The 24,303-nt window shown below is 36.4% G+C and overlaps 1 protein-coding gene and 1 pseudogene across 1 annotated transcript; both read right to left on the reverse strand.

Moving 5' to 3' along the window:
* Positions 1-8,153: 8,153 nt before the first annotated feature.
* LOC110733640 lies at positions 8,154-8,717 on the reverse strand. The gene has a single exon (XM_021913718.1). It carries the CDS (start codon positions 8,715-8,717, stop codon positions 8,154-8,156), a length of 564 nt encoding a protein of 187 aa, XP_021769410.1.
* A 183-nt stretch (positions 8,718-8,900) lies between these two features.
* On the reverse strand, positions 8,901-15,659 carry LOC110733649 (annotated as a pseudogene).
* Between the last annotated feature and the right edge of the window lie 8,644 nt (positions 15,660-24,303).

Below are 24,303 nucleotides of genomic sequence, written 5' to 3' on the forward strand. Positions count from 1 at the left end.
CGTCAACTCTGGTAAGAATGTCGATTACACTCATTATTAGTGCAGCTAGAAAGAATCAAAGAATGGGGGTTGGACATCTGGTTGGAGCTTCAATGGGTTTGGTTTTGGAGAGAGAGACATGAGAGAGTGAGAGGAGGAACAAAATATGAGGAGAGAGAATGAAAATGAAAAAAGAAAGGGAAAGAAATTAAGAGAATGAATAAGGGAAGGGGAAAAAACTACCATTTTTTTATTTTAAATGTGGTTTGGTTTGAACCGGTGTCCTAGGAATTTGGCACTTATTTGGTTTGAACCGTGGTATTTCTATTAAACTAAATCCTGCCTTGTTTTTTCCCACCGATTTTTAAGAACCGGTGTCAATTCCTCGGTGCGCATTTGTATTAGTGGTTCTCTATGATCCGAGTAACACGGACGGGGAGGCCGCAAACACCACCACAAACACAAACACAAATACCGCCACGGTCAGTGGCAGCAAATGCTCGGTGGTCGAAGTGACCGCCTCATTCGAAGAGCGCTAGAGGAGGCAAGGCGTCCCTTCTGCCAAGGAAGCGTCCGGAAAGACTTTAGGCCTTCTCTTTCCTTAATTGCCAACTCGTTCAAAATGTCGGAGCTAAGAAAGGACACCATATTCAGTTATGGATAGAATTAACTTTTAAATGTCTTTTCAAGTATATGTCTACGGCTCTTAGTCTCAGTGAGAGCTCAATGGCTCAGTGGGAGCTAAGTGGCTTAGTGGGAGTTCACCGAATCAGTGAGAGCTAGGTGGCTTAGTGGGAGCTTAATAGCTCATGAAAGGCTAAGATAGCTCAAGTGGGAGCTAATTGTTTCTTTTACAACGAACTTTTACCCAAAGACAATATACATGTCTCTTTGTAAGCTTTCAAGTGAGACTACGGGAAATACCTACACAACCTAAATGAGAACATAATGTTTGTTTCTCTAAGTGGTGTCAAACTGGAAATTAACACATTTCCAAAACGACAAGTGGGTGGAAAATGAACTCGATGACCATCGAGATTAGCAACAAACTAGAACTGATAATCTCAGAAGACCTTAATAGGGCTTTATAAGAGTACTTGATCAAGAATACTCAAAAGGAGTTTACAAGTGCCTTAAAAGACAATTCATTACTCAAAAAGCTTTTGAAAAGTTGGAGTAAGATCAAGATAATCAAAGGGCTTTGGAAGCGCCTTGAAACTCAGTGTTTGATGCAATAACCCCGTATAGGTATAGAATACACCAGAGGCTTGGATTGAATCCTATAAATTTTCTATTAAGTTAGAAATAAACCTAAGACTTACAAGCATACTATTTACAATTAGATAGTAAGGGAATAATGCCTCGTAAGATAGCTACGACAAATTTCCAAATAATGGTTAGAGGCCATAAGATCCAAAATAGACTGCATATTTGAAATTCAAGTTTAAAACTTGATTGATTTGCATGAGGGGTGAAAGACCCATCAATAGCAAATAAGTTATCAAGAAGAAAGCTATCAAATGTGGAAATGTATATGCATACATATCTAGATTGGTTGAAAATGATAAAATTAAATTCACGGAGTTTATTTTAATAAAAACCTATTCACCAATCGGAATGCTAAAGTCTTTTCGTGATTGTTCTAGCAAAATTGCACATATGAAATATGGAAAAATAGATACCAAAACCACCTTCCTAAAATAGGATATTGGAAGTGACTATAAAATAGACTAAGAGTTTTGAAAATCTAAATAAATGCTACATTTGGAAGCAAGCTCAAGGTATCCATTCTGGGATTAAAGGAAGCATTGCATATAGGAATTGGAACGTGTTTTCTCATGAATTTAATAAGAGGATTGGCTTATGGATAAACATAGAAATTCTTATGAATAAGAAGTTTAGTGGGAGAAAAAGTAAATTATATCAAGGTCCAACAAAAAGTTTACGAACTCTATTGTGAAATAACTGTCAAAAACTAAATGCTTAGATACAATGGACCAAGAAAAAGATGATACTTAGTACATATTGGGTATTAAGATCTATTGTATTGACTTAATAAAATGTTTGAACATGTAAAGGAATTTATTATGTTAAACATGAATTGAAGGACTTTGAAAGACTTTCGACCCGTATGTATAAAACTAAGTAAATGTTTGAACTAAGTGTGAGTTAGGCTAAATACTAAGTCAAACAAGAAAGACTCTAGTACAGACTTTCAACCATATCACACAGAAAACAGTTTAGCAAGACTCAGTGAAACTGAATGAGCTAAAATTTCACGTGGATGGAATAAGATTGAGAATTACTATGCAACTTAATCCATCATGTACACTATGATATGAAATCGTCGCACGACTTACATGCTTAGAGCATGTGAAGTACATATGTAGTACCAATCAACCTAAATCTATGTAATAGATCGTTAGATTATGGCCAAGAACATCCAAAGTACTTGGATAAGTAACAGGATGAGTTCTTGACTTGTGGAAACAAATACAATTTGAGAATTGATGTTGCAAGCACAATCCTTAACAAGGAAGCTGTTTATAAGCACGAGCTAACAATGAGTCGTGGATTGAGAATGGTAACATGGATGTGCATCCATGTGTAATGTGCGAGAACTTAAAGTAAATTTCCATGATCACAAGTGATTAGGGTATCCCAAATCATTGTGAGTCGTTTGGAGTGAAACCCAAGAAAAGCATCTTTAGGAAGTCTACTAAAATATATGTTGAGAATATTGTTGCCTTAATGGCGATAATAAAGAAGATGTTCTATGGAAACTTTGTTGTTGAACGTAAATGATTGTAGGTTGTCAAGTTGAAGATCTTAATCATGAAAATGAGTGGGAGTCATCACTTGGACAATAAATCCTAAATCACATATAATCCATGGCACTATCAAATTTTATCATCTTATTATGAAAGTGATCAGTAATGAAGATGATAAGATTAGCAAAATAATTATAACTAAACCTATGCAATAAGTGAATGACAACATTTACTATTACATGAAAGAAGTCAAGCATATTAGATATGGGTGTGATTTCTATAAATGTTTTATAAAGAGTGTTACTCTTAAAACATTCGTAAAATCCATTTATCATAAGATGAACCATTCATGTTTTGGAGTAATTTAAAATTTCATGCAATTTTATCAATCCGATTGTTATTTAATTATGGTTTAGGATTAAATAATGAGTCTATTCGATTCTTGGAATATTTAAAATAGGGTATCAAGACTAGTCTTGGTAAGGAAACACATATTAAGTGAACATTAAATATTATAATCGAAAATTATCCCTAATCGAGGTCATTTAATACGATGGACGATTAATGGCCATTTGAGATTAGTATGTAGTTTGATTTATAGAACCGTTTCTTGTGCCAAGGACATGATTGTCATAAATCATTTACACAGGTATTAGTTTAGAACCATACTGGATCGACCTATGAGAATACTTTAAGAAATTAAAAATCGTCATAAGTGTACTTCTCATTATTGCTATCAAAACCTTTTTCCTTGACCATGAGTATTGTGAACTTTCTTGTTTGAGTACTAGTCCGCTTTGATGATTGTCAAACTTCTGCCGTAATAGGGGATTATAACGGCATCACACGGACGGCTAGGTCCTCTTAGTAAAAGAAGCTACATTAAAAGACTAGAAATGTCCCCTATTAAAAATAGGGAAGATGTCTTTGTTGTTTATAAGGCCTCTCGAAGAGCGAGACTGTAAAATGCATGGCTGTGCTCGGATGGATTTTAGAAATCATTTGTTTATTGACAGTCGGACTCGGAATCGAGAAACACTTCTGGACGTTATAAGGATGACAAATAAATCTTACCTTATAGTTCATGAAGAGGTATTAAGCGACATAGGAAAAGGGCTATACACTAAAAAGCACACTTGTTCAGAAGGACAAGTGGGATATTGAAAGGAATGGTGTCCTTCAAACAAGTGTATTATTCTTATAGGGGGTTCAGAATTATTCGAAAGCTAATTTTTCAGTGAGGCCAAGTGATCAGAATGCCTGGATGGAGGCCGCTTCTGATCAGTAATATTAATGCATAATGAATATTACAGCTTAATCTTGACTAAACCCTTCGGATCACACCCAAGCAACTAACGAGCCGAAGCAACGAATTAATCAGGAATTAATTAATAAGTCGACCGAGTGAATAATATTTAGACGCCGAAAATTCGAGCTTGGAGCGTCGAAACCGAGCGTCGGAAGGCAAATCGAAAATAGTAAAAAGACGAGACGTTAAAATAATAATAAATTAACAATGACCAAAATACCCCTAGCATCGGAAAATCGAGTTCTAGGGGCGCGGCAAATGCTAGCAGCCCGCACTAGTGTGCGTGGTTGTGCTAGCATACGGCAGCTAGCAGCCCGCACACTTGGTGCGGGGCTTGCTAGGCCGAGGCAGCCAGCAACCCGCATTTTAGGTGCGAGGTGAGCTGGGCTGAGGCCTCACAGCTGCACCGTGGCAGCCCACAAGGGTACCGTGGGTGCCTAAGTGAGCTGCCACATGGCTGAAGCTAATTGGAAGGCTAAATGGAGAGGTGGCCGGTTATGGGAGTAAAAGTGGGGGGCAATTTTGGCCCCCCTCCCCGAAATGGTCCTCACCTACTCTTCCTTATGAGCTTGCCACTTGTTGATTTAATATTAGTTTGATTATTAATTTTATTTTAGCTTTAAAATAAAATGAGAAAATCAAATTCTCCCACATTGATGGGAGAGCTTTTCACACTCTTGCATTTCCCTATAAATACCCAACTTGGGGTATTGGGAAAAGCACTTGAATAAGAGTTGAAAAAGGCATCACCATTAAAACCTTTGAACTCAAGAGTTGAAAAAGGCATCACCATTGTGAAAACCTTTGAACTCAGGTCGGGCCTTGCTAACTCCAAGGCATTGGATCCTAGGGGTGTTCGAGTTGTGGGTGGACTTCCGTTGGAGGTCGTCGTAATTTCGAGGCTATCTTTCGAAGTAAGAGCCCCTCGAGGTCGGGCGAAGCACGTGTCAAAAGTATAATTATTATCTTAATCTTGTCATTAAGTTAATTATGTTTATGATTTTATTTATTGCAAGTGCGGTCTTGTTTTTTGGGTTTGTTTCCGCGGTGAGTTGGACTCACCAAACCCTAACAATATTAAGACAATTTTTCTTTTTTGAAAAACCACCACAAGCATATATTAAAAAGAAGGAGGTTTGAAGTCAGTTAATACAAGATCAACCAAATCAGATGGAACTTCTTCCATCTAAACCCTTAGACATTCAAAATTACTACTTAATCTAGCTAAATTATGCGCTACGCGGTTCCCTTCCCTCTTAACAAAGGAAAAAGTGCATGAGAAAAAAATTCCTAAGCTATAAAATGTCATCAACAACCAACTCAAAACCAATAGGACCTACAGTAGCAGTTTTTAGGCTGCTGTACAGCTTGAAGCAGTCAGTCTCCGAGCAAAGAACCTGGAAACTGGACTCAATAGAGATTGACAATTCGTGTCATAATGCCATGGCTTCTACAATATCCACATTATAGTCCCCCCGCAAAAGTAAGCAAATAGTAGCAATAACATCGTCATCGCATTGCCTCATCAATTCTCCAAAGCCTACACTCCCATCCTTAAACAGCGCAGCATAAGAGTTTACCTTTATAACGCCAGTCCTAGGATCAGAAAAACGATCAGGAATTTTTGGAGGTGTGATGCAAGTGTTACTAGCTTCTAAAATATTCTCAAACTCACCAACAAGACTGACAACATTATCAATGAGAACCCCGAACTCTTTCTTCTTTCCGTCATATATCCAAGCATTCCTCCGTAACTAAAGACCCCATGTAATGCTCCACAAAATATTCCACCATCGATGGTCTTTATTCTTGCTTCTTACTGAACCATAGCATTCACTAAAATTTTTGCCAACTTAATTTCCCACCTCCAGCCTGAGTGGAGAGAGGTGCCAAATCATCCTTGAATCCCTGCACAAAACGAGCACGTGAAGAAAGGTTTCAGGTTCTTCACCACATAAAGCACAAATTGGATCAATTTTCATTCCCCTGGAAATTAGATTTGCTTGAGTAGCCACCCCATTATTGATTGCATGCCACGCAAAATTTTTAACTTTAGGTGGAACTTCCGCTTTACATAAAGAGCTCCAGTCATACACATCACCAGTTCTAGAACTGTAAGCCTTATATTTCCGTTCCTCTCCATTTTGACCCCAAAAGAAATTTCTACACAATATTTTTTTCGGAATTCAAACAATATGAGTCTTATTTATAGCGCCTACATCACCATTATTGTTCAAAATATTCAAGACTTTCCCAATTACATCATTACCAACAACATCCCAAATATTTTGGAAAAAAATTGCAAACATACCGTCAGGACCCGGTATCTTTGTAAGATGCATCTGAAATAACGCAGTACGGACTTTTTTTTTGACAGAAAACGAACATAATAAATTAAATCGAAACAAAGTCTGCAACTAGAGCAGAAATTACATCAGGTTGTACTTCTTCTATCAAAACAAGCACAACAACATAATTCATACTAATCTGGGCAAGCTTGTGTGCAACTCCATTGCCTTTTCTACCAATATGAACAGCATCAAAAGACACACATGTCTTTGCAAGTGAAGGATGTGAGCTAAAACACGACCAAAGTAGTAGGTGTCCTGCTTTTTGCTCTTCAGATGCTGAATCCGTTTGAGATTATCAAACTCCAAGATGATTTTGTTGAGCTTTCCAAAGCAATTCCAGGGTTGTGTTTAGCAGCCATAGCTTCAGCAATATCCACTTCAAAAGAGCCCCTAATTTTGCAGCAAGTAGCTACTAGCATCACATCTCCACACTATCACAAGCTATACCCCCAATCCAACAGCCTCATCAGCAAAAATTGCAGCATCCGTGTTCAGTTTGTACAGACCAGCAGCAGGAGGAAGCCATCTTTGGGGAGTAACTGGCTTATAGGTAAAATCTGTGGGAAGGATTGTGTTTGCTTTCTCATACTCACCAATGATGCCAAATGCTTTTCTCAGAATCTCATCCACCTGAATTTTTTTATTCTCAAATAGCCAAGCATTTCTCCTTAGCCAAATATCCCAAAGTAAGCTCTAAAAATTATCCCACCACAGCTTATCTTTTATTATTTCCCTTTTTGCCTTGCACCAGGAAAGAAAAGATTAGGAGTTGCCATCACCAACAACCAATCTAAGGGGAGATAAATACCAAATCCACCTCACAGTCTCACAAAAGAGAATAGCATGGCAGATGTCTTCGGGGACCTCACCGCACAAAGGACATATATCATCAAGAGTAATGCCTCGTTTTTTAAGGTTGAGTCGAACAGGAACAGCCTTGTGTAGGGCTCTCCACCCAAAGTGCTTAATTTTGTGTGGCAAATTGGCTTCCAAAGAGTAGACCAAAGGGTCTTTTGCTGAGGAGCAGATGTAGAAGTAAGGCCTGATTTTTTTGTCTCGCGATCAAGGTGATAAGCACTTCGAACGGAGAAATCCCTAGATTTAGTGTGATGCCATGACGAAGAATCAACATCTCCAAAGCGAGAAATCGGGATTTTGATGGTTTCTTTTACCTCCCAAGGCAGAAACAGAGAATTAAGAAAGCTTACATTCCACTCACCGTCGCAAATCAAGCTACTCACATAAGCAGGAACATCAACAGTAGGTTGATGTCTTTTTAGAACATAGAATTTGGGTAAAGAGGGAATCCATGTATTATTCCAAACATTTATGGTAGCACCATTACCAATCAATTTTCTTGCACCTTTCGAGACTAAGTTTTTAGTAGATATGAGCAATCTCCATGTTAAGCTAGCATTGGCAGTAACCTTAGTAGCCATAAGATCACAATTTGGATAGTATTTTTGCTTAAGGGTTTTTGACACCAAGGATTGCGAATTTTTTAACAAACGTCATACTTGTTTAGCTAACATAGCCTTGTTAAAAATATGAAGATCACGCAGTCCCATTCCTCCCTCAGCTTTTGAGAAAATCATTTTATCCCAAGCCACCCAAGCTGTTTTACGTTTATTTTTCTTTTGGCCCCAAAAGAAATTGTGACACATCTTTTCAATTTCATTGATAATGCTAGAAGGGAGACTAAACACTTACATTGCATAATTCGGGATTGCTTGTGCAATAGACTTAATAAAAATCTCTCTCCCCACTTGAGATAGAAAACACTCCTTCCACCCTTTTAGCTTTTTCCAAACCCGATCTTGAATGATTGAGAAAATTCTTTTTTTTTAAACTTCCAATGTAAATTGGGAGTCCAAGGTATTTGTCATGTTCATCAACGGCCTTAAAGGATAACTTTGATTGAAGCAAATTTTTCTTTTCCGGATCAATGTTTCGACTAAAGGACACTTCGGATTTCTCCATAATCGATTTCTGGTTCAACGCAGCTTCATAAGTGGTAAGGATATCAAGCACATTCTCAAATTCATCTTCACTTGCCCTAAAAAAGAGAAGGCTATCATCCGTAAAAAATAAATGTGATATCGGTTCAACCTTCTTCCCAATTTTCACACCATGAATAAGTTTCTTGCTCTCGGCATCTCTAAGAAGAGTGGAAAGACCTTCCGCGCAGACGATAAAAAGGAATAGGGATAGTGGATCGCCTTGCCGAAGCCCTCTTGATGGAAGAAAACCCCTCGAAGGCTTCCCATTCACTAAGATCTTGAAAGAGGCACTTTTAATACACCTCATAATCGACTTCACAAAAGCATCCGGGAAGCCCAATTTAATCATCATATTCTCCAAAAAAGCATCATTCCACTCTATCGTAAGCTTTGCTCATGTCAAGTTTGAGCCCAAGATGCTCCACTTTCCCTTCTATTTTCTCAGATAATGAAAACACTCATAAGCCACAAGAATGTTGTCGGTTATTAGTCATTCGGGAACAAAACCACTCTGGAACCCGTGAATAATGTCAGGAAGGACAATCTTCAGTCTATTAGCGAGAACTTTCGCAACAATTTTATTGATGACATTGCACAAACATATTGGTCTATAATCAAGAGGAGACTCACAATCTTTCTTTTTTGGAATTAATGTAATGTAAGTCTGATTAATAAAACCAATACCACCCCCATTATTAAAAATATCTAAAACTTTATCAATCACATAACTCCTAACCACACTCCAAACATTTTAATAAAAGAGTGCACACATACCGTTGGGTCCAGGGGCTTTAGTGGGGTACGGTGCATTTGTTTCAATGTGTTATAGACTTCTTCACTTGTGAAAGGTTCGGTCAGCATTGCTACCATATCATCGGAAACACAAGATGTAACACCCCCAAATCTCTCTCTACGGAAATACTAATATAATACGTAAAATTATACCGTAGAGATAGACTTAGGCGTATTACCGCCGCGTGAAAATGCAAGGATACTCAAACTTACTAAAAATAAACCAATACTTAGCAGCGGAAACTTCAATACTCTTCTTTATTAATATAACCATAATAGTAGCCAATGTTATGAGTACTCCAAATAGATACAAGACCAAATTCCAAATTTAGTGAAAACCAATCCCGGGACTCCAATGCATCATTTATTGACTCCAACCTGAAAATAAGCAACACTGCTTACCATTACGGTAAACAGGGCGAACCAAAACAAATAAGAAGTACGAGTTAGCAAAATATGCTAAGTACGATAAGTGCAAGATAATTAAACTCAATTTATTCGCAAACATGCTTTAAAACCAATTTCCAATAAATAATCCAATAATTCCAAACTCATGGTTTAAAACCAATTCTCAATAATTCCAATATCAAAAATCAATAAAACCAATTCCAATTATTTAAAAACCAATTCCTCATATTAAAACCAATTCCTCTCCCAAGTGTGCACACCCCCCAAGCTAGTCTCCTTATGTTACAAAGCTATTCTTCAGGAAAGACCCGGTCATGCAAAATTTAAGGCCTTATCAATAAACCAAATCCGCATAGTGGGATTACCAACATGCTTATAAAGCATAAATAATAATAAATCCATGATTCAATAAATCCTCTTTTAAATCCAATAATTCAACCTTTAATGAAAACAATCCAAACTCCTTTTCCATAAATCCAACTTACTTTCAAAGTCAATCTTTTTTAAACATGAATAATAAATTAATTAATCAAAACATGTTATAAAAATGAATACTCCAATTCAATCATTAAAACCAATCCTTTAAACATACTATTAGTTCATAAACCATAATTCAATTCAATTTAATTCAATTCATCATAAAATCATTCAAACATGTTATTCAAATCGATCACTTTCAAGGTATCTAGCCACCTAACGTACCTTGATCTTCACTTAGCCAACAACACTTCAAAAGAACTCTCAAGTAGCTTGATCAAAAACACCCTACAAATAAATATAACCTTAACCAATATAAGGTTTACAAATAATCACAAATAATTAAATTAAACCCTCCCAACTATATGTACATGAACCTCTTAAATTAATTCAACATGAACATTATAAAAATCTGATTTTATATAATTAAAAATACTCATAATAATTTTATATTAATCTCCCATAATAATAATAATTGAATAAAAGAAAAGGAGAAGAAAAGAATTGGATTTGCGTAGGAAATAAAAGACAGAACTTTCAGAGGCTATAACTCCTTCGATATAGCTCCGAATTGGGTGATTCTTGAGCCTAACCTCAAGGAGTTTTCGAGAGAAACAACTTCTGTGAAACGTTACTACCCCAAAAACTGACCATAAGTGCCCGAAAATTTGCTTCAAAGATGAACGGGATGATTTGTGTAAAATTGAGGAGAAGAAAAAGTAGAGAATTGGTGTGAAGATTGTGAGAGGTATGAAGGGGTATTTATAGGCTAGTATGAGCATGAATTATGGTAGGAAAATGTAGGAAGAATTATGTAAATTAGGTTTTAAGAGATTACTTGGAGAAGTGAGCAAAGATTTAAGGAAAGTTTTGATATTTGAAGGGATTGTGTATAATTGAATATGGAAGGTATGTATGTCATGAAAAATGTTAAGGAAATTGGAATTGCTTGGGGAATAATTAAGAAAAATGAATGGAAAGAAAATATTATAATTGGATATCAAAAAGATGGAGAATTAGAATTATGGAAAATAGGAGATTTAAGGGAGATAATTAAAAATACAAATTACCATAATATTTTCCCAAAATCTTTATGGGATGGCCGAAATTATTGAGCTTTACTAAGCTCATATTTTCGGCCTTCCTATTTAGTATTTAGGAATATATTTTTCTAGTTTTAAGGAATTAAAAATAATTGTGTAAATAATATTTATTGTAATAAATAATTAAATAATAAAATACCAAATATTCACTAAATAATTTAACTAATAAAATCAGATTTTCTACATAATAAAATCTGAAATTATTAGCTAAATAAATGGGATTTTTGGACTTATTAAAATAATAATAAAATATAGCTTTTGCCTTAATTAAAATATCCAAAATATATAAATAATCCAGTTTTTAAAATAGGATAAATGGATAATAAATCTTATCCAAAATAATGATTAGGTATCAAAATACTTTTGGCGCCAAAATTCAAATATTATTTTGGCTCCAAATAATAAATTTACTAAAATACCCTTTTTATAAAATAATTCCTAATTAATTAATTAGGAAAATACGTATGAAAATACGGGGTATTACAGTCTACCCCCCTTAAAATAAGTTTCGACCCGAAACTTGGTCAAAAGAAACAAAGATCATTTTGAAATTATTGGTTTATGCACATCCTAACTTGACTCAAGACTCCAACTCAACTCAAATAAGACTCGAAATCACTCAAAAATGACTCGAAAAGTAGACGCGCGAAACTCTATCGCCCTCTACCCCCCTTAAAAGGAGTTACGCCCCCGTAACTCGACCACTTACCTTAGGCAAACAGTTCTAGGTAACGTTTCCTCATATCAGCCTCAGCTTCCCATGTAGTCTCTTTAGTTTTCTGATTTGACCACAATTCTTTCACAATGCTCACATCCTTGTTCCTTGTGCTCCTGACCTTAGAGTCAAGAATCTTTACTGGTCTTTCCTCATAAGTCAAATTCTCATCCATCTCAATGGTTTCTGGTTGTAACACATGTGTCACATCAGGAATATACTTTCGGATTTGGCTCACATGGAACACATTGTGAACCCTTTCAAGCTCGTTAGGCAAATCCAACTTATAAGCCACTTTTCCCACTTTGTGAATGATCTCATAAGGCCCTTTGTACTTTGGGCTTAATTTTCCTTTCTTCCCGAACCTCATCACACCTTTCATGGGTGAAATCTTTAACAAAACCTTCTCTCCTACTTCATATTCCTCTTCCCTCCTTTTCAAATCAGCATAACTTTTCTGTCGATCTTGGGCTGCTTTAATCTTTTCTTGGATCAACTTGACCTGCTTCACCATATCCTCAATCATTTTTGGTTCAAGTACCATAGTTTCACTTATATCATTCCAACATACTGGGCTTCTACACTTTCGACCATAAAAAGCTTCAAATGGTGCCATCCCAATGCTTGCATGGTAGCTGTTGTTGTAAGAGAACTCTATCAAATCTAAGTGGTCTTCCCAAGACCCTTGATACTCCATCACACAAGCTCTTAACATGTCCTCCAATGTCTGAATCGTTCTTTCTGTCTGACCATCTGTCGCAGGATGAAATGTTGTGCTCGTTAACAACTTAGTTCCCATCGCCTTTTGCAAACTTTGCCAAAATTTGGACAAAAACCTTGAATCTCTATCCGAAATGATATATGTGGGTACCCCATGGTACTTCACCACAAAATTCACATAAGCTCTTCCCAACTGATCCATGGTCCAAGTACTTCTCATGGGTATGAACGCTGCTGACTTGGTCAACATGTCCACTATCACCCAAATAGTGTCATTTCCTGCCTTAGTCTTTGGCAAAGCTCCCACAAAATCCATAGAAATCGAATCCCATTTCCACTTGGGCACCTCCAAGGATTGGACCTTTCCTTGAGGCCTACGATGCTCAATCTTCACCTTCTGACATGTCAAACACTTAGCAACAAATTTAGCCACTTCTTTCTTCATATTGGGCCACCAAAAAGTCTTTTTCATGTCCTTATACAACTTATCCCCACCAGGATGCATTGAATAAGGAGAAGTATGGGCTTCTTTCATAAATCTTTGCTTCAAATCACTACGATTCTGCGGCACACACCATCTTCCCTTAAAACGAATGCTTCCCTCATCACCAATGGTGAAATCCAACACTTGCCCTTCATCAATCTTCTTCTTAATTGCTTTTAACTTCTCATCTTCCAATTGACTATCCCTTATCTCATCATAAATGGATGGTTAAACCACAAAGTCATTCAACATCCTAGCCACTTCACCATGTTCCATCATCTCCAAGTTCAACTTCTGAAATTCCACACACAACTGATCTGGGACTACCATCACATTCACCGTATGTTCTGACTTTCTGCTCAAAGCATCTGCAACCACATTAGCCTTTCCCTCATGATACTGAATATCCAATGCATAATCACTCATATACTCCAACCGTCGTCTCTGTCTCCCATTTAAGTGCGTCTGGGTGAAAATGTACTTCAAACTCTTATGATCTGTGAAAATCCTACAAGTCACCCCATACAAGTAATGTCTTTAAATCTTCAAGGCAAACACTATTGCAGCTAACTCCAAATCATGGGTTGGGTAATTCCATTCGTGAACCTTCAATTTTCTCGAGGCATACGCAATCACCCTTCGATTCTGCATCAACACACATCCCAATCCCAACCTCGATGCATCACTATACACGTCATATGGATCACTCCCATCCGGCAAAGCCAACACAGGTGTTATGGTTAACCTTTCTTTCAAGATCTTAAATGCCTCCTCACACTCTTGGATCCATGAGAACTTATGCTCCTTTTTCATAAAACTTGTCATGGGATTCGCGATCCTTGAAAAATCCTTCACAAACCTTCTGTAATAGCCTGCTAAACCCAAGAAACTCCTTACATCCGACACATTCTTTGGGGTTGGCCAATCACTCACAGCTCGAATCTTGCTTGGGTCCACCGAAACTCCGTCCTTGGAAATTACATGGCCCAAAAATGCTACTTTCTCCAACCAAAACTCACACTTAGACAACTTGGCATACAACTGATGCTCTCTTAAACATGACAACATTTGTCTCAAATGCTCCTTATGCTCTTCTTCATCCTTTGAATATATCAAAACATCATCAATAAACACCACTACAAACTTATCCAAGTATGGCCTGAAAATCCTATGCATCAAGTCCATGAACACTGCAGGTGCATTGGTCAAACCAAATGGCATAACTGTGAACTCATAATGACCATAACGGGTCCTGAAAGCACTCTTTGCAATATCTTGCTCTGCAATTCTCAACCGATGATAACCCGATCTCAAATCTATTTTTGAGAATACCCCTACTCCTTTCAACTGGTCAAACAAATCATCGATCCTTGGTAATGGATACTTATTCTTCACCATCACCTTGTTCAACTCTCGGTAATCTATACACAACCTTATACTTCCATCTTTCTTCTTCACAAACAATACTGGAGCTCCCCAGGGTGATGAACTAGGCCTAATATAACCTTTCTCCAACAAATCATCTAACTAGGTCTTCAACTCCCTCAACTCAGCTGGAGCCATCCTATATGGAGCCTTAGAAATAGGTCAAGTTCCAGGCACTAGATCGATAGTGAACTCAACATCCCTCACTGGTGGCATACCAGGAATCTCATCCGAAAACACATCTGGAAACTCTTCTACAACAGGAATACCCTCTTCAACTTTCTTTTCCTCACTTTCAACCTCTTGAACACTACACAAAAACAAAGGACAACCCTTCTTAACCAGCTTCTGTAGTTGCATTGCAGACACAATTCTCAACCTTGAACTTTTCCCTTCCTTTTTATACACCACTTTGGTCTTACTTGGGCTAGTCAAGGTGACCTTTTCAGCCGCACAATCAATTTTTGCTTCATACTTTCCCAACCAATCCATACCCAGAATCACATCAAAGTCATTCAAGTCAAACTCGATCAAATCAGCCAGAAACTCTACCACAGAGATGGAAATAGGCACACTAAAAACCAATCTTGAACAACTCCTCACTTCCCCAGACGGAATAGAAACATCTAGAGAAACTGACTCATGACTTTCTAACCCGAGACTCCCAACTACTTCCTTAGAAATAAAAGAATGTGACGCCCCTGAATCAAACAAGACTTTCACAGGAAAAGAACTTATAAATAAAACACCAATTACCACATCATTAGCAGACTCAGCCTGCCGATTATTCATCATGAACACACGACCCTTTGGGGCACCTCCCGCACCGCTACTGGTTCTAGCCTTGGTTGTAGGTCCACTAGACTGAGGTGGTTTACTAGGTGCACTAGACTCTTTCACCTTCCCAGACTTAACATCGGCTTCCTTCTTGAAACACTCAAACTCACGGTGTCCCAACTTCTGACAGTAACGACAAGTTACCGGGTTTCCCTCACAGTCCTTCCCTAGGTGGTCTTTCTCACACCTCTTACAGAAATACTTCCTCTTGGGCTTCTCACCAATTTGGTTCCCATTCCCTTTATGGTTGGATAACTGTCCCCATTCCCCTTCCCAAAGTTCTCATTGTTGTCCCTCCTATCTCCAGAATTCCCTTGGTAATTTCCATTAGGCTTGTACCTTTTTTCACCCCCGTGAAAAGAGTCTGGGTTCTTCCTTTTCTCTCCCACCTGCTCCATCTCCCTTTCCTTAATTCCGTACAGATGGGCTGCACGGCCACAAACTTCATCTAGGGTCTCAAAAGTCACTCCCCCTAGCTTCCCTTGGAGGGTCAAGGTTAGGCCTTGCTCAAATCTTTGAGCCTTAATGGTTTCAGTAGGGACTACTTCCGAGGCAAACCTCATCAAATCAATGAACTTGTTGTAGTATTCACTGATTGACATGTTTCCCATTCTTAGGTTGGTAAACTCCATACACTTCTGCGTTCTAAGGTAGGAAGGGTAAAACTTCTCTCTCAAGGCTTCCTTGAACTCATCCCACCCAAAGTTTGGTCTTTTCAGCAACTCATCCTTTCTTTGGGCCCACCATAAGTCAGCTTCCTCCCTCAAGTAGTAAACTCCATTGTTCACCCTCAGCTCGCTTGGGCAATTGATAGCATCAAACAGCTTGTCAAACTCCCTAATCAAGTTCTTAAGGCTGGTTGGGTCCTCTTTTCCCAAGTAAATAGGTGGTTTAGCTGCAGCTACCCTCTTAAAGACTTCACTATAGGCATCAAGCTCAGGATTTCGGTGTACCCTGTTCACCACCTTCGTGATGTTCTCAGTAATTTGGGTCAACTGCTTAAGGACCTTTCCAACTTTGGAACCAGTGCGCTTACTCCTTTAATGTTCCCTCATTCTTGGAGACATAATTTCTGGGTATGATTATTACACTTGGAAATCAAAATAAGTTCTACTCATATAAGCATTTAATTCACTTAATAACATAGAGAAATTTCAAATAATTCATTTTATTTCATTAATAATTAATGAAAATACAACCTTGTCACTTAGGATAATTATTGAAACATGAAACAAAAACATAGTTAAAAAACAATCAAATAACACTATGGGAATAACCATCTTCAATAGGATCATAATCCGGATCATCACTTCTAATGCTTGGTTCAGCCATGAGAGTTGGGTTATAACCACTATAGCTTGGAATAAGGCCTGATGAGCTTGACCCAGATTTACTTATATTTCTGTCTGGGGCAGGAGTGTAACTTGGGCTTTTTGTTGGGCTTACATCCCCACAAGGTTGGCTTGAAGAAGCTTTGGGGTTTTAGGCTCTTTCTTTTGCAGTTTGAGAACGAGTTCTGGGCCTTTTTGCAACATGGAAATGGGATTTTGGGCTAGAATGTTTTGAAGATTCAGAGCTCAAAGATTGGCTAAGAGAACGGTAATGCTTGCTCCTACCGAGAGGTGGTACGGACTCATCACTAGATTCCACATACTCATGTCGCTTCTTTGGGTATGAAAAAGGTACTTGGGCATTTAAGAAGTACATTTGGTCATTAGGTCCAAAGGTTCGATCTTTTGGGATCGTGGGAATTTTCACAACTTTCCTCTTAGGTTCATACTTGCGCTCCACATAGTGCAAGTCCCTCTTAAGGCTAGACATAGTTGCTAACCACTTCCCTTCATGATGGTGCTTCTCATTCCACATTCCGTCTTCCTTAATCACATCCCCATATTTGTCAAAGAGAGGTTGGTATTTCTTAATTCTAGGCAAATGGGCCAAGGCTAGAAGAACCATCCAAGGTTTTTAGGTCAAGACTTCCTCACCATTCTTCTCATAAAGGGTCAAGGCCAAAGTACAAATTCCAGTTATGAAATCACTAACTGTGACTCCACTATCTTTCAAGTAATGAATGTCAAAATATTGGTATCTCATTGCATCAATCATTTTCATCTGTTTCACATATACATGGAAAACAATTAATTAAGTGTCAAATCACACAAACAATCCAATTCAAAATCCATTTGCAATAAGCAATTCATAACTCAACCAAACATAACTCAAGATTACTCAACCATGGGTATTAACTCAAAAATTCGGACCTCTAGACCACACTCTAAGGTGTTTTAACAGCAACTTTAATGCACACATAAACGCATACTCAAGTTTCAAACAATTTCAATTCTTTTTATTTTCGAAAATAATAAATATGTACTTGAATCAAGATTAAAGGACGGTCGAGCCCGCATCTCCCAGGAAAGTTACCTACGACGTTGAGGCGAGCCTTTCCTAGACAGAGAGTCGTACCCATTATAGGCCTCCGTAGAGAACTCAAGTATCCTTTTCTCCTTCATCTTTCCACAATTAAAAAAATAGTTTTTTTTAAGTAAAAATAAGGCTTTTGACTCACACACAAATGCGAAATTCTATCGCCCTATATGTCCTCTTAAGTCTACCCACAATTTTAATTACTATTCCATTTTAATCTTTTTAGGACCTTGAAAACTGATACCACTTTGTGAAAATCTGATACCACTTTGTAACACCCCCAAATCCCCCTCTACGGAAATACTAATATAATACGTATAATTATACCGTAGAGATAGACTTAGGCGTATTACCGCCGCGTGAAAACGCAAGGCTACTCAAACTTACTAAAAATAAACCAATACTAAGCAGCGCAAACTTCAATACTCTTCTTTATTAATATAACCATAATAGTAGCCAATGTTATGAGTACTCCAAATAGATACCAGACCAAATTCCTAATTTAGTGAAAACCAATCCCGGGACTCCAATGCATCATTTATTGACTCCAACCTGAAAATAAGCAACACTGCTTACCATTACGGTAAACAGGGCGAACCAAAACAAATAAGAAGTACGAGTTAGAAAAATATGCTAAGTACGATAAGTGCAAGATAATTAAACTCAATTTATTCGCAAACATGCTTTAAAACCAATTTCCAATAAATAATCCAATAATTCCAAACTCATGGTTTAAAACCAATTCTCAATAATTCCAATATCAAAAATCAATAAAACCAATTCCAATTATTTAAAAAACCAATTCCTCATATTAAAACCAATTCCTCTCCCAAGTGTGCACACCCCCCAAGCTAGTCTCCTTATGTTACAAGGTTATTCTTGAGGAAAGACCCGGTCATGCAAAGTCCAAGGCCTTATCAATAAACCAAATCCGCATAGTGGGATTACCAACATGCTTATAAAGCATAAATAATAATAAATCCATGATTCAATAAATCCTCTTTTAAATCCAATAATTCAACCTTTAATGAAAACAATCCAAACTCCTTTTCCATAAATCCAACTTACTTTCAAAATCAATCTTTTTTAAACATGAATAATAAATTAATTAATCAAAACATGTTATAAAAATCAATACTCCAATTCAATCATTAAAACCAATCCTTTAAACATACTTTTAGTTCATCAACCATAATTCAATTCAATTTAATTCAATTCATCATAAAATCATTCAAACATGTTATTCAAATCGATCACTTTCAAGGTATCTAGCCACCTAACGTACCTTGATCTTCACTTAGCCAACAACACTTCAAAATAACTCTCAAGTAGCTTGATCAAAAACACCCTACAAATAAATATAACCTTAATCAATATAAGGTTAACAAATAATCACAAATAATTAAATTAAACCCTCCCAACTATATGTACATGAACCTCTTAAATTAATTCAACATGAACATTATAAAAATCTGATTTTATATAATTAAAAATACTCATAATAATTTTATATTAATCTCCCATGATAATAATAATTGAATAAAAGAAAAGGAGAAGAAAAGAATTGGATTTGCGTAGGAAATAAAAGACAGAACTTTCAGAGGCTATAACTCCTTTGATATAGCTCCGAATTGGGTGATTCTTGAGCCTAAACTCAAGGATTTTTTGAGCGGAACAACTTTTTGTGAAACGTCACTACCCCAATAACTGACCATAAGGTCCCGAAAATTAGCTTCTAAGATGAACATGATGATTTGTGTAAAATTGAGGAGAAGAAAAAGAAGAGAATTGGTTTGAAGATTGTGAGAGGTATGAAGGGGTATTTATAGGCTAGTATGAGCATGAATTATGGTAGAAAAATGTAGGAAGAATTATGGTAATTAGGGTTTAAGAGATTACTTGGAGAAGTGAGCAAAGATTTAAGGAAAGTTTTGATATTTGAAGGGATTGTGTATAATGGAATGTGGAAGGTATGTATGTCATGAAAAATGTTAAGGAAATTGGAATTGCTTGGGGAATAATTAAGAAAAATTAATGGCAAGTAATTGGATATCAAAAAGATGGAGAATTAGAATTATGGAAAATAGAAGATTTAAGGGAGATAATTAAAAATACAAATTACCAAAATATTTTCCCAAAATCTTTATGGGATGGCCGAAATTATTGAGCTTTACTAAGCTCATATTTTCGGCCTTCCTATTTAGTATTTAGGAATATATTTTGCTAGTTTTAAGGAATTAAAAATAATTGTGTAAATAATATTTATTGTAATAAATAATTAAATAATAAAATACTAAATATTCACCAAATAATTTAACTAATAAAATCAGATTTTATACATAATAAAATCTGAAATTATTAGCTAAATAAATGGGATTTTCGGACTTATTAAAATAATAATAAAATATAGCTTTTGCCTTATTTAAAATATCCAAAATATATAAATAATCCGGTTTTTAAAATAGGATAAATGGATAATAAATCTTATCCAAAATAATGATTAGGTATCAAAATACTTTTGGCGCCAAAATTCAAATATTATTTTGGCTCCAAATAATAAATTTACTAAAATACCCTTTTTATAAAATAATTCCTAATTAATTAATTAGGAAAATATGTATGAAAATACGGGGTATTACACAAGAGCTCACTTTGTCAATAACACTGTCCTGTTCAACAGGGAGAGAAGCACCAAAAAGGTCATCGAAATGTTTTACAAACACCTCGACAATGTGATCCTCATCAACATAAGTGTTTCCTGCCTCATCACGAATTTTCACAATTTGATTTCTTTTGCGCCTTTGTTTTACCTTTGTGTGAAAAAAGCAAGAATTTATGTCCCCATTTTTGAGTCATTCTTGCCTGCTTCGTTTTTTCCAGTAGATTTCCTCCCTTTCTTCAAGTTCATCCATCCTCTCATCGATTGTTTTCTTTTGAGCTATGGTCTCCGAGGTAGGATTTTTTTTCCATCAACATTGCCATTGTAGCCTTACAATCGCCCATCTCTTTTCCAAAAATAAGATTTACTCCACCCCACCCCCAAATTTGCAGCAGCAAGATTGATGTTTTGATTAATGTCACCACCCCTTCCCAAGCTTGTCAGATTATGTCACCACAAGAGTCTTCACGAAGCCACATCTCTTCGAAGCAAAAAAATTTCACCCTCTTCTTCTTCTTTGGGGCGTGAACACGGTATTTAATACACAGTAGGATCGAAAGATGATCGGATTTCCTTTTTTCAAGGAAAGTCACAAAGCTGCTCGGGAAACAATCTCTCCATTCATCATTTGCAACAAATCGATCTAGTCTTTCTTGCACATTCTCCTCCCCTTCTCTATTGTTCGACCAAGTGTAATGGTACCCTACAAACCCCAAATCTCCTAGTTTACAGTAGCCAAGTGTATGGCCCAAGATGGAGGCTTCATTGAAAACAAAGGCAGCCCCCCCCCCACTTTTTTTTTCTCCATAGACCATAACAAGAGATTAAAATCACCTCCTACTAGGCATGGGGTGATGTAGGGAATATTTCAAGCGTTATCCCTAGCTTGAACCCCACTGTTATCATACACAAAAGTACGGTAGCGTCCAAAGGGAAGGAAGCTAGAGCAAAAGAGTCGCGAACAAGTTTTAGGAACTTGTAAACCGTTCACATGGTGAAGGTTACACCCCTTAACGATCCAAGAGATCGTCAACTCCAATAGGTCTGAAACCATGACTGGTATTTCGAGGATGAAGGTACAAATCCAATCTAAAAGAGATTGAACCTGCCCTAATAATAGGCCTCTACTTTATTCTGATCGTATTCATGTGTTTTTGACTAACATGCAATCAATAGGTTTACCCTAAACCAGTTTATCTATGTTGGTTGAATATAATGCACAAATAAATCTATTATTGGCGATCACTTGAATTATAATCAAATTAACCTTAAATAAGATTATTAATTATCTTATTATGCATGATTACAAGTACGAATTCCCTTTAACAAGCATAAAAGGCATGATCAAGCAATAACAAAATATAATCAAGCAACATAATAATAATAATCATAATAATAATTATAATCATAGAATAATCATATTAAAGCATAATAATAGCAAGATCCTAGGCATGATACTAACAAGATTAATAACAAAACCTAGCACGTCACTAAACAATAAAAATCAAAGCTTTAACCCTAACATGATACTAACATGCTATTAGGAAAGAATATAGGAAGCATCACAATTGTCATATTTGATATTAAAGTTACCCTAAATATCATACTAAAGAAACCATCCTAACATGATACTAGGAAAATCCTAAACATGATACTAGGAATCAAAATAATAACCTAAGAATGAATTCAATATCAATAAAACAATTAAAGCACTTACTTGGATACCTCGTATCTCTTTCTAATAACAAAATACACACGTTAGTAACTTCAAGGAAAATAATAAAATCAAAGAATTAAATTAAATAATTAAAATAGAGATTTGGGACCAAACCCTCAGAAATTAAAACCTTTCACGTCTAGGGCGAAGACAACTTCGGACTTGGCTAGGTGTGTCTAGTGCTAATGTATGAGGAATTGTGTTTGTAAAAGACTAGGCTAGAAAGAGAGAGAGAAAATCAAGAAATTCTTGATGAGAGTTGATGATTGAAAAAGGGGAAATACGACCTCTGTTTATAGGAAAAAAGAGAGTCGAAAAATAAAGAAAAGAATCCAAATTCGAATCGAAATAAAACTCGATGGACATTAGTTTTTACGGATTTTGTTTTTATCATATCTTTTGATCTAGAAGTCCAAATAAGACATATAATATGTTATGCTCTTGAATTCTAATTTCCAACCCAATTAGAATCATATTAAAATATTTTGAGATAAAAATATATGGCTGAAATAGTAGAATGGTGTCAATTTTGGATAGAGTTTTGTATCTCATTAATATCTTTTTCGTTATAGCTCGGAATTAATATTATAATATATCATTGGAAAGATAATTTCAAGATCTATCCAACCATATAAAATTTGGATAAAGATTATGAGGCACAAAAATAAATCTGACTGTATTTGAACATCTTTAATTCGAATAGAATTAGGATTTAAGAAAAGGAAAGTTTTAAAAAAGGAAAGTTTTTATTTAACTCAAATTCTTTGATCTTATCTTTTCAAAAAGGATAATTAAGATCTTTTAGAAACTTATAGAAGCTTCTAATTAATCCTAATTATTTTAGGAATAGGATTAGACCTTTGGACCCTCCACATGATCATTGGGTCGTAGGTAAAATCCGATTTGGGCCTAGTTTAGTATTTTGGCCATAACTTCCTCATTATTCATCGGAATTGGGCTTATAATATATCGTTGGAAAGGTCTTTTCAAGCCCCATCCAACTACTCCATTATTTGACCTATATCATGGACCAAACTTAATTAGAATTCACGTTTTTCATAAATAGGGTAAGAAAAGAAATATTTTCAAAAACAGAAAGAAGAGATATTTTAATAAAAACATCCTCATCACTAGACTTTTCACACTTTCGCTTTTTTTGATAATCAAATGACATGAAAGGTATTCATCACGGGGTTTGGTTTTGGAGAGACATAAATGGGTGTCTACAGAATCCCCCACTTTGACTGAGTTTGGAGAAACGCAAGTTTCGAAAACAAAAGTCAAAGTGTCGATAGGGACGGAGAATGATTCAGAACATTCTTCGATCCTAAATCATTCTTGTAACGCCGATACCTGCAAACTAGCGTTAGTTAAATAGATAAAAGAGTTAAGAGACGCGTATCTTGCACCGTCGAGCACACGTCTCTGAAAGAGTAACCGATTTGTTGTGACGATCTTCCGCAAGCTAGAGAATACCGCCTGAAGACTGCTACGCTTGTAACTGCCTCCAATTTCCGTTGTGATAGTCTTTGAAATGATCACTGCTTGTTTATCCTTGATGCTGCTATGCCTGTACGTCGGCGTTTTGCTGCTTGTGAACCAGTATGTCGGTGCTTTTACTGTGATGTCAATCCTCTTTTGTTTGGGAATAGTTGCCAACACAACTCTTCTATGATGTATGACAATCCAATTTAGGGAAAGTTGTCAATTCTTCGTAACAATCCATCCTTGGAAATGTTGCCATGATGAAGCGACAATCCGTATCTCGTAAAATTTGCCAAAATCCAATTTTTGGGAAAAGTTGCCAATGCTTCGTAACAATCTGTCATAAGAATTTTGCTACGATCGACAATCCACATCTTGGAATATAACTCTTGAAAGCAATCCACCTTGGAAATTTGCCAACGCTATGCGACAATCCTTTTGGGAAAATATTGCCACAATTGACAATCCGCGTCTTGGAACATTTGCAAAAAAGAGTTGATCGACAATCCACTTCGGGAAAATTTGCCACTTACTGAAATGAATGACAATCCACGTTGAGGAACCTTTGCCGAAATTTATGATGAATAGAAACCTACGACAATCCTTTGGGAAATTTTTCCATAGGGAACTATGTGTATGACAAT

Source organism: Chenopodium quinoa, unplaced genomic scaffold, assembly GCF_001683475.1.
Source record: "Chenopodium quinoa cultivar QQ74 unplaced genomic scaffold, ASM168347v1, whole genome shotgun sequence".
NCBI classification, from domain to species: domain Eukaryota; kingdom Viridiplantae; phylum Streptophyta; class Magnoliopsida; order Caryophyllales; family Amaranthaceae; genus Chenopodium; species Chenopodium quinoa.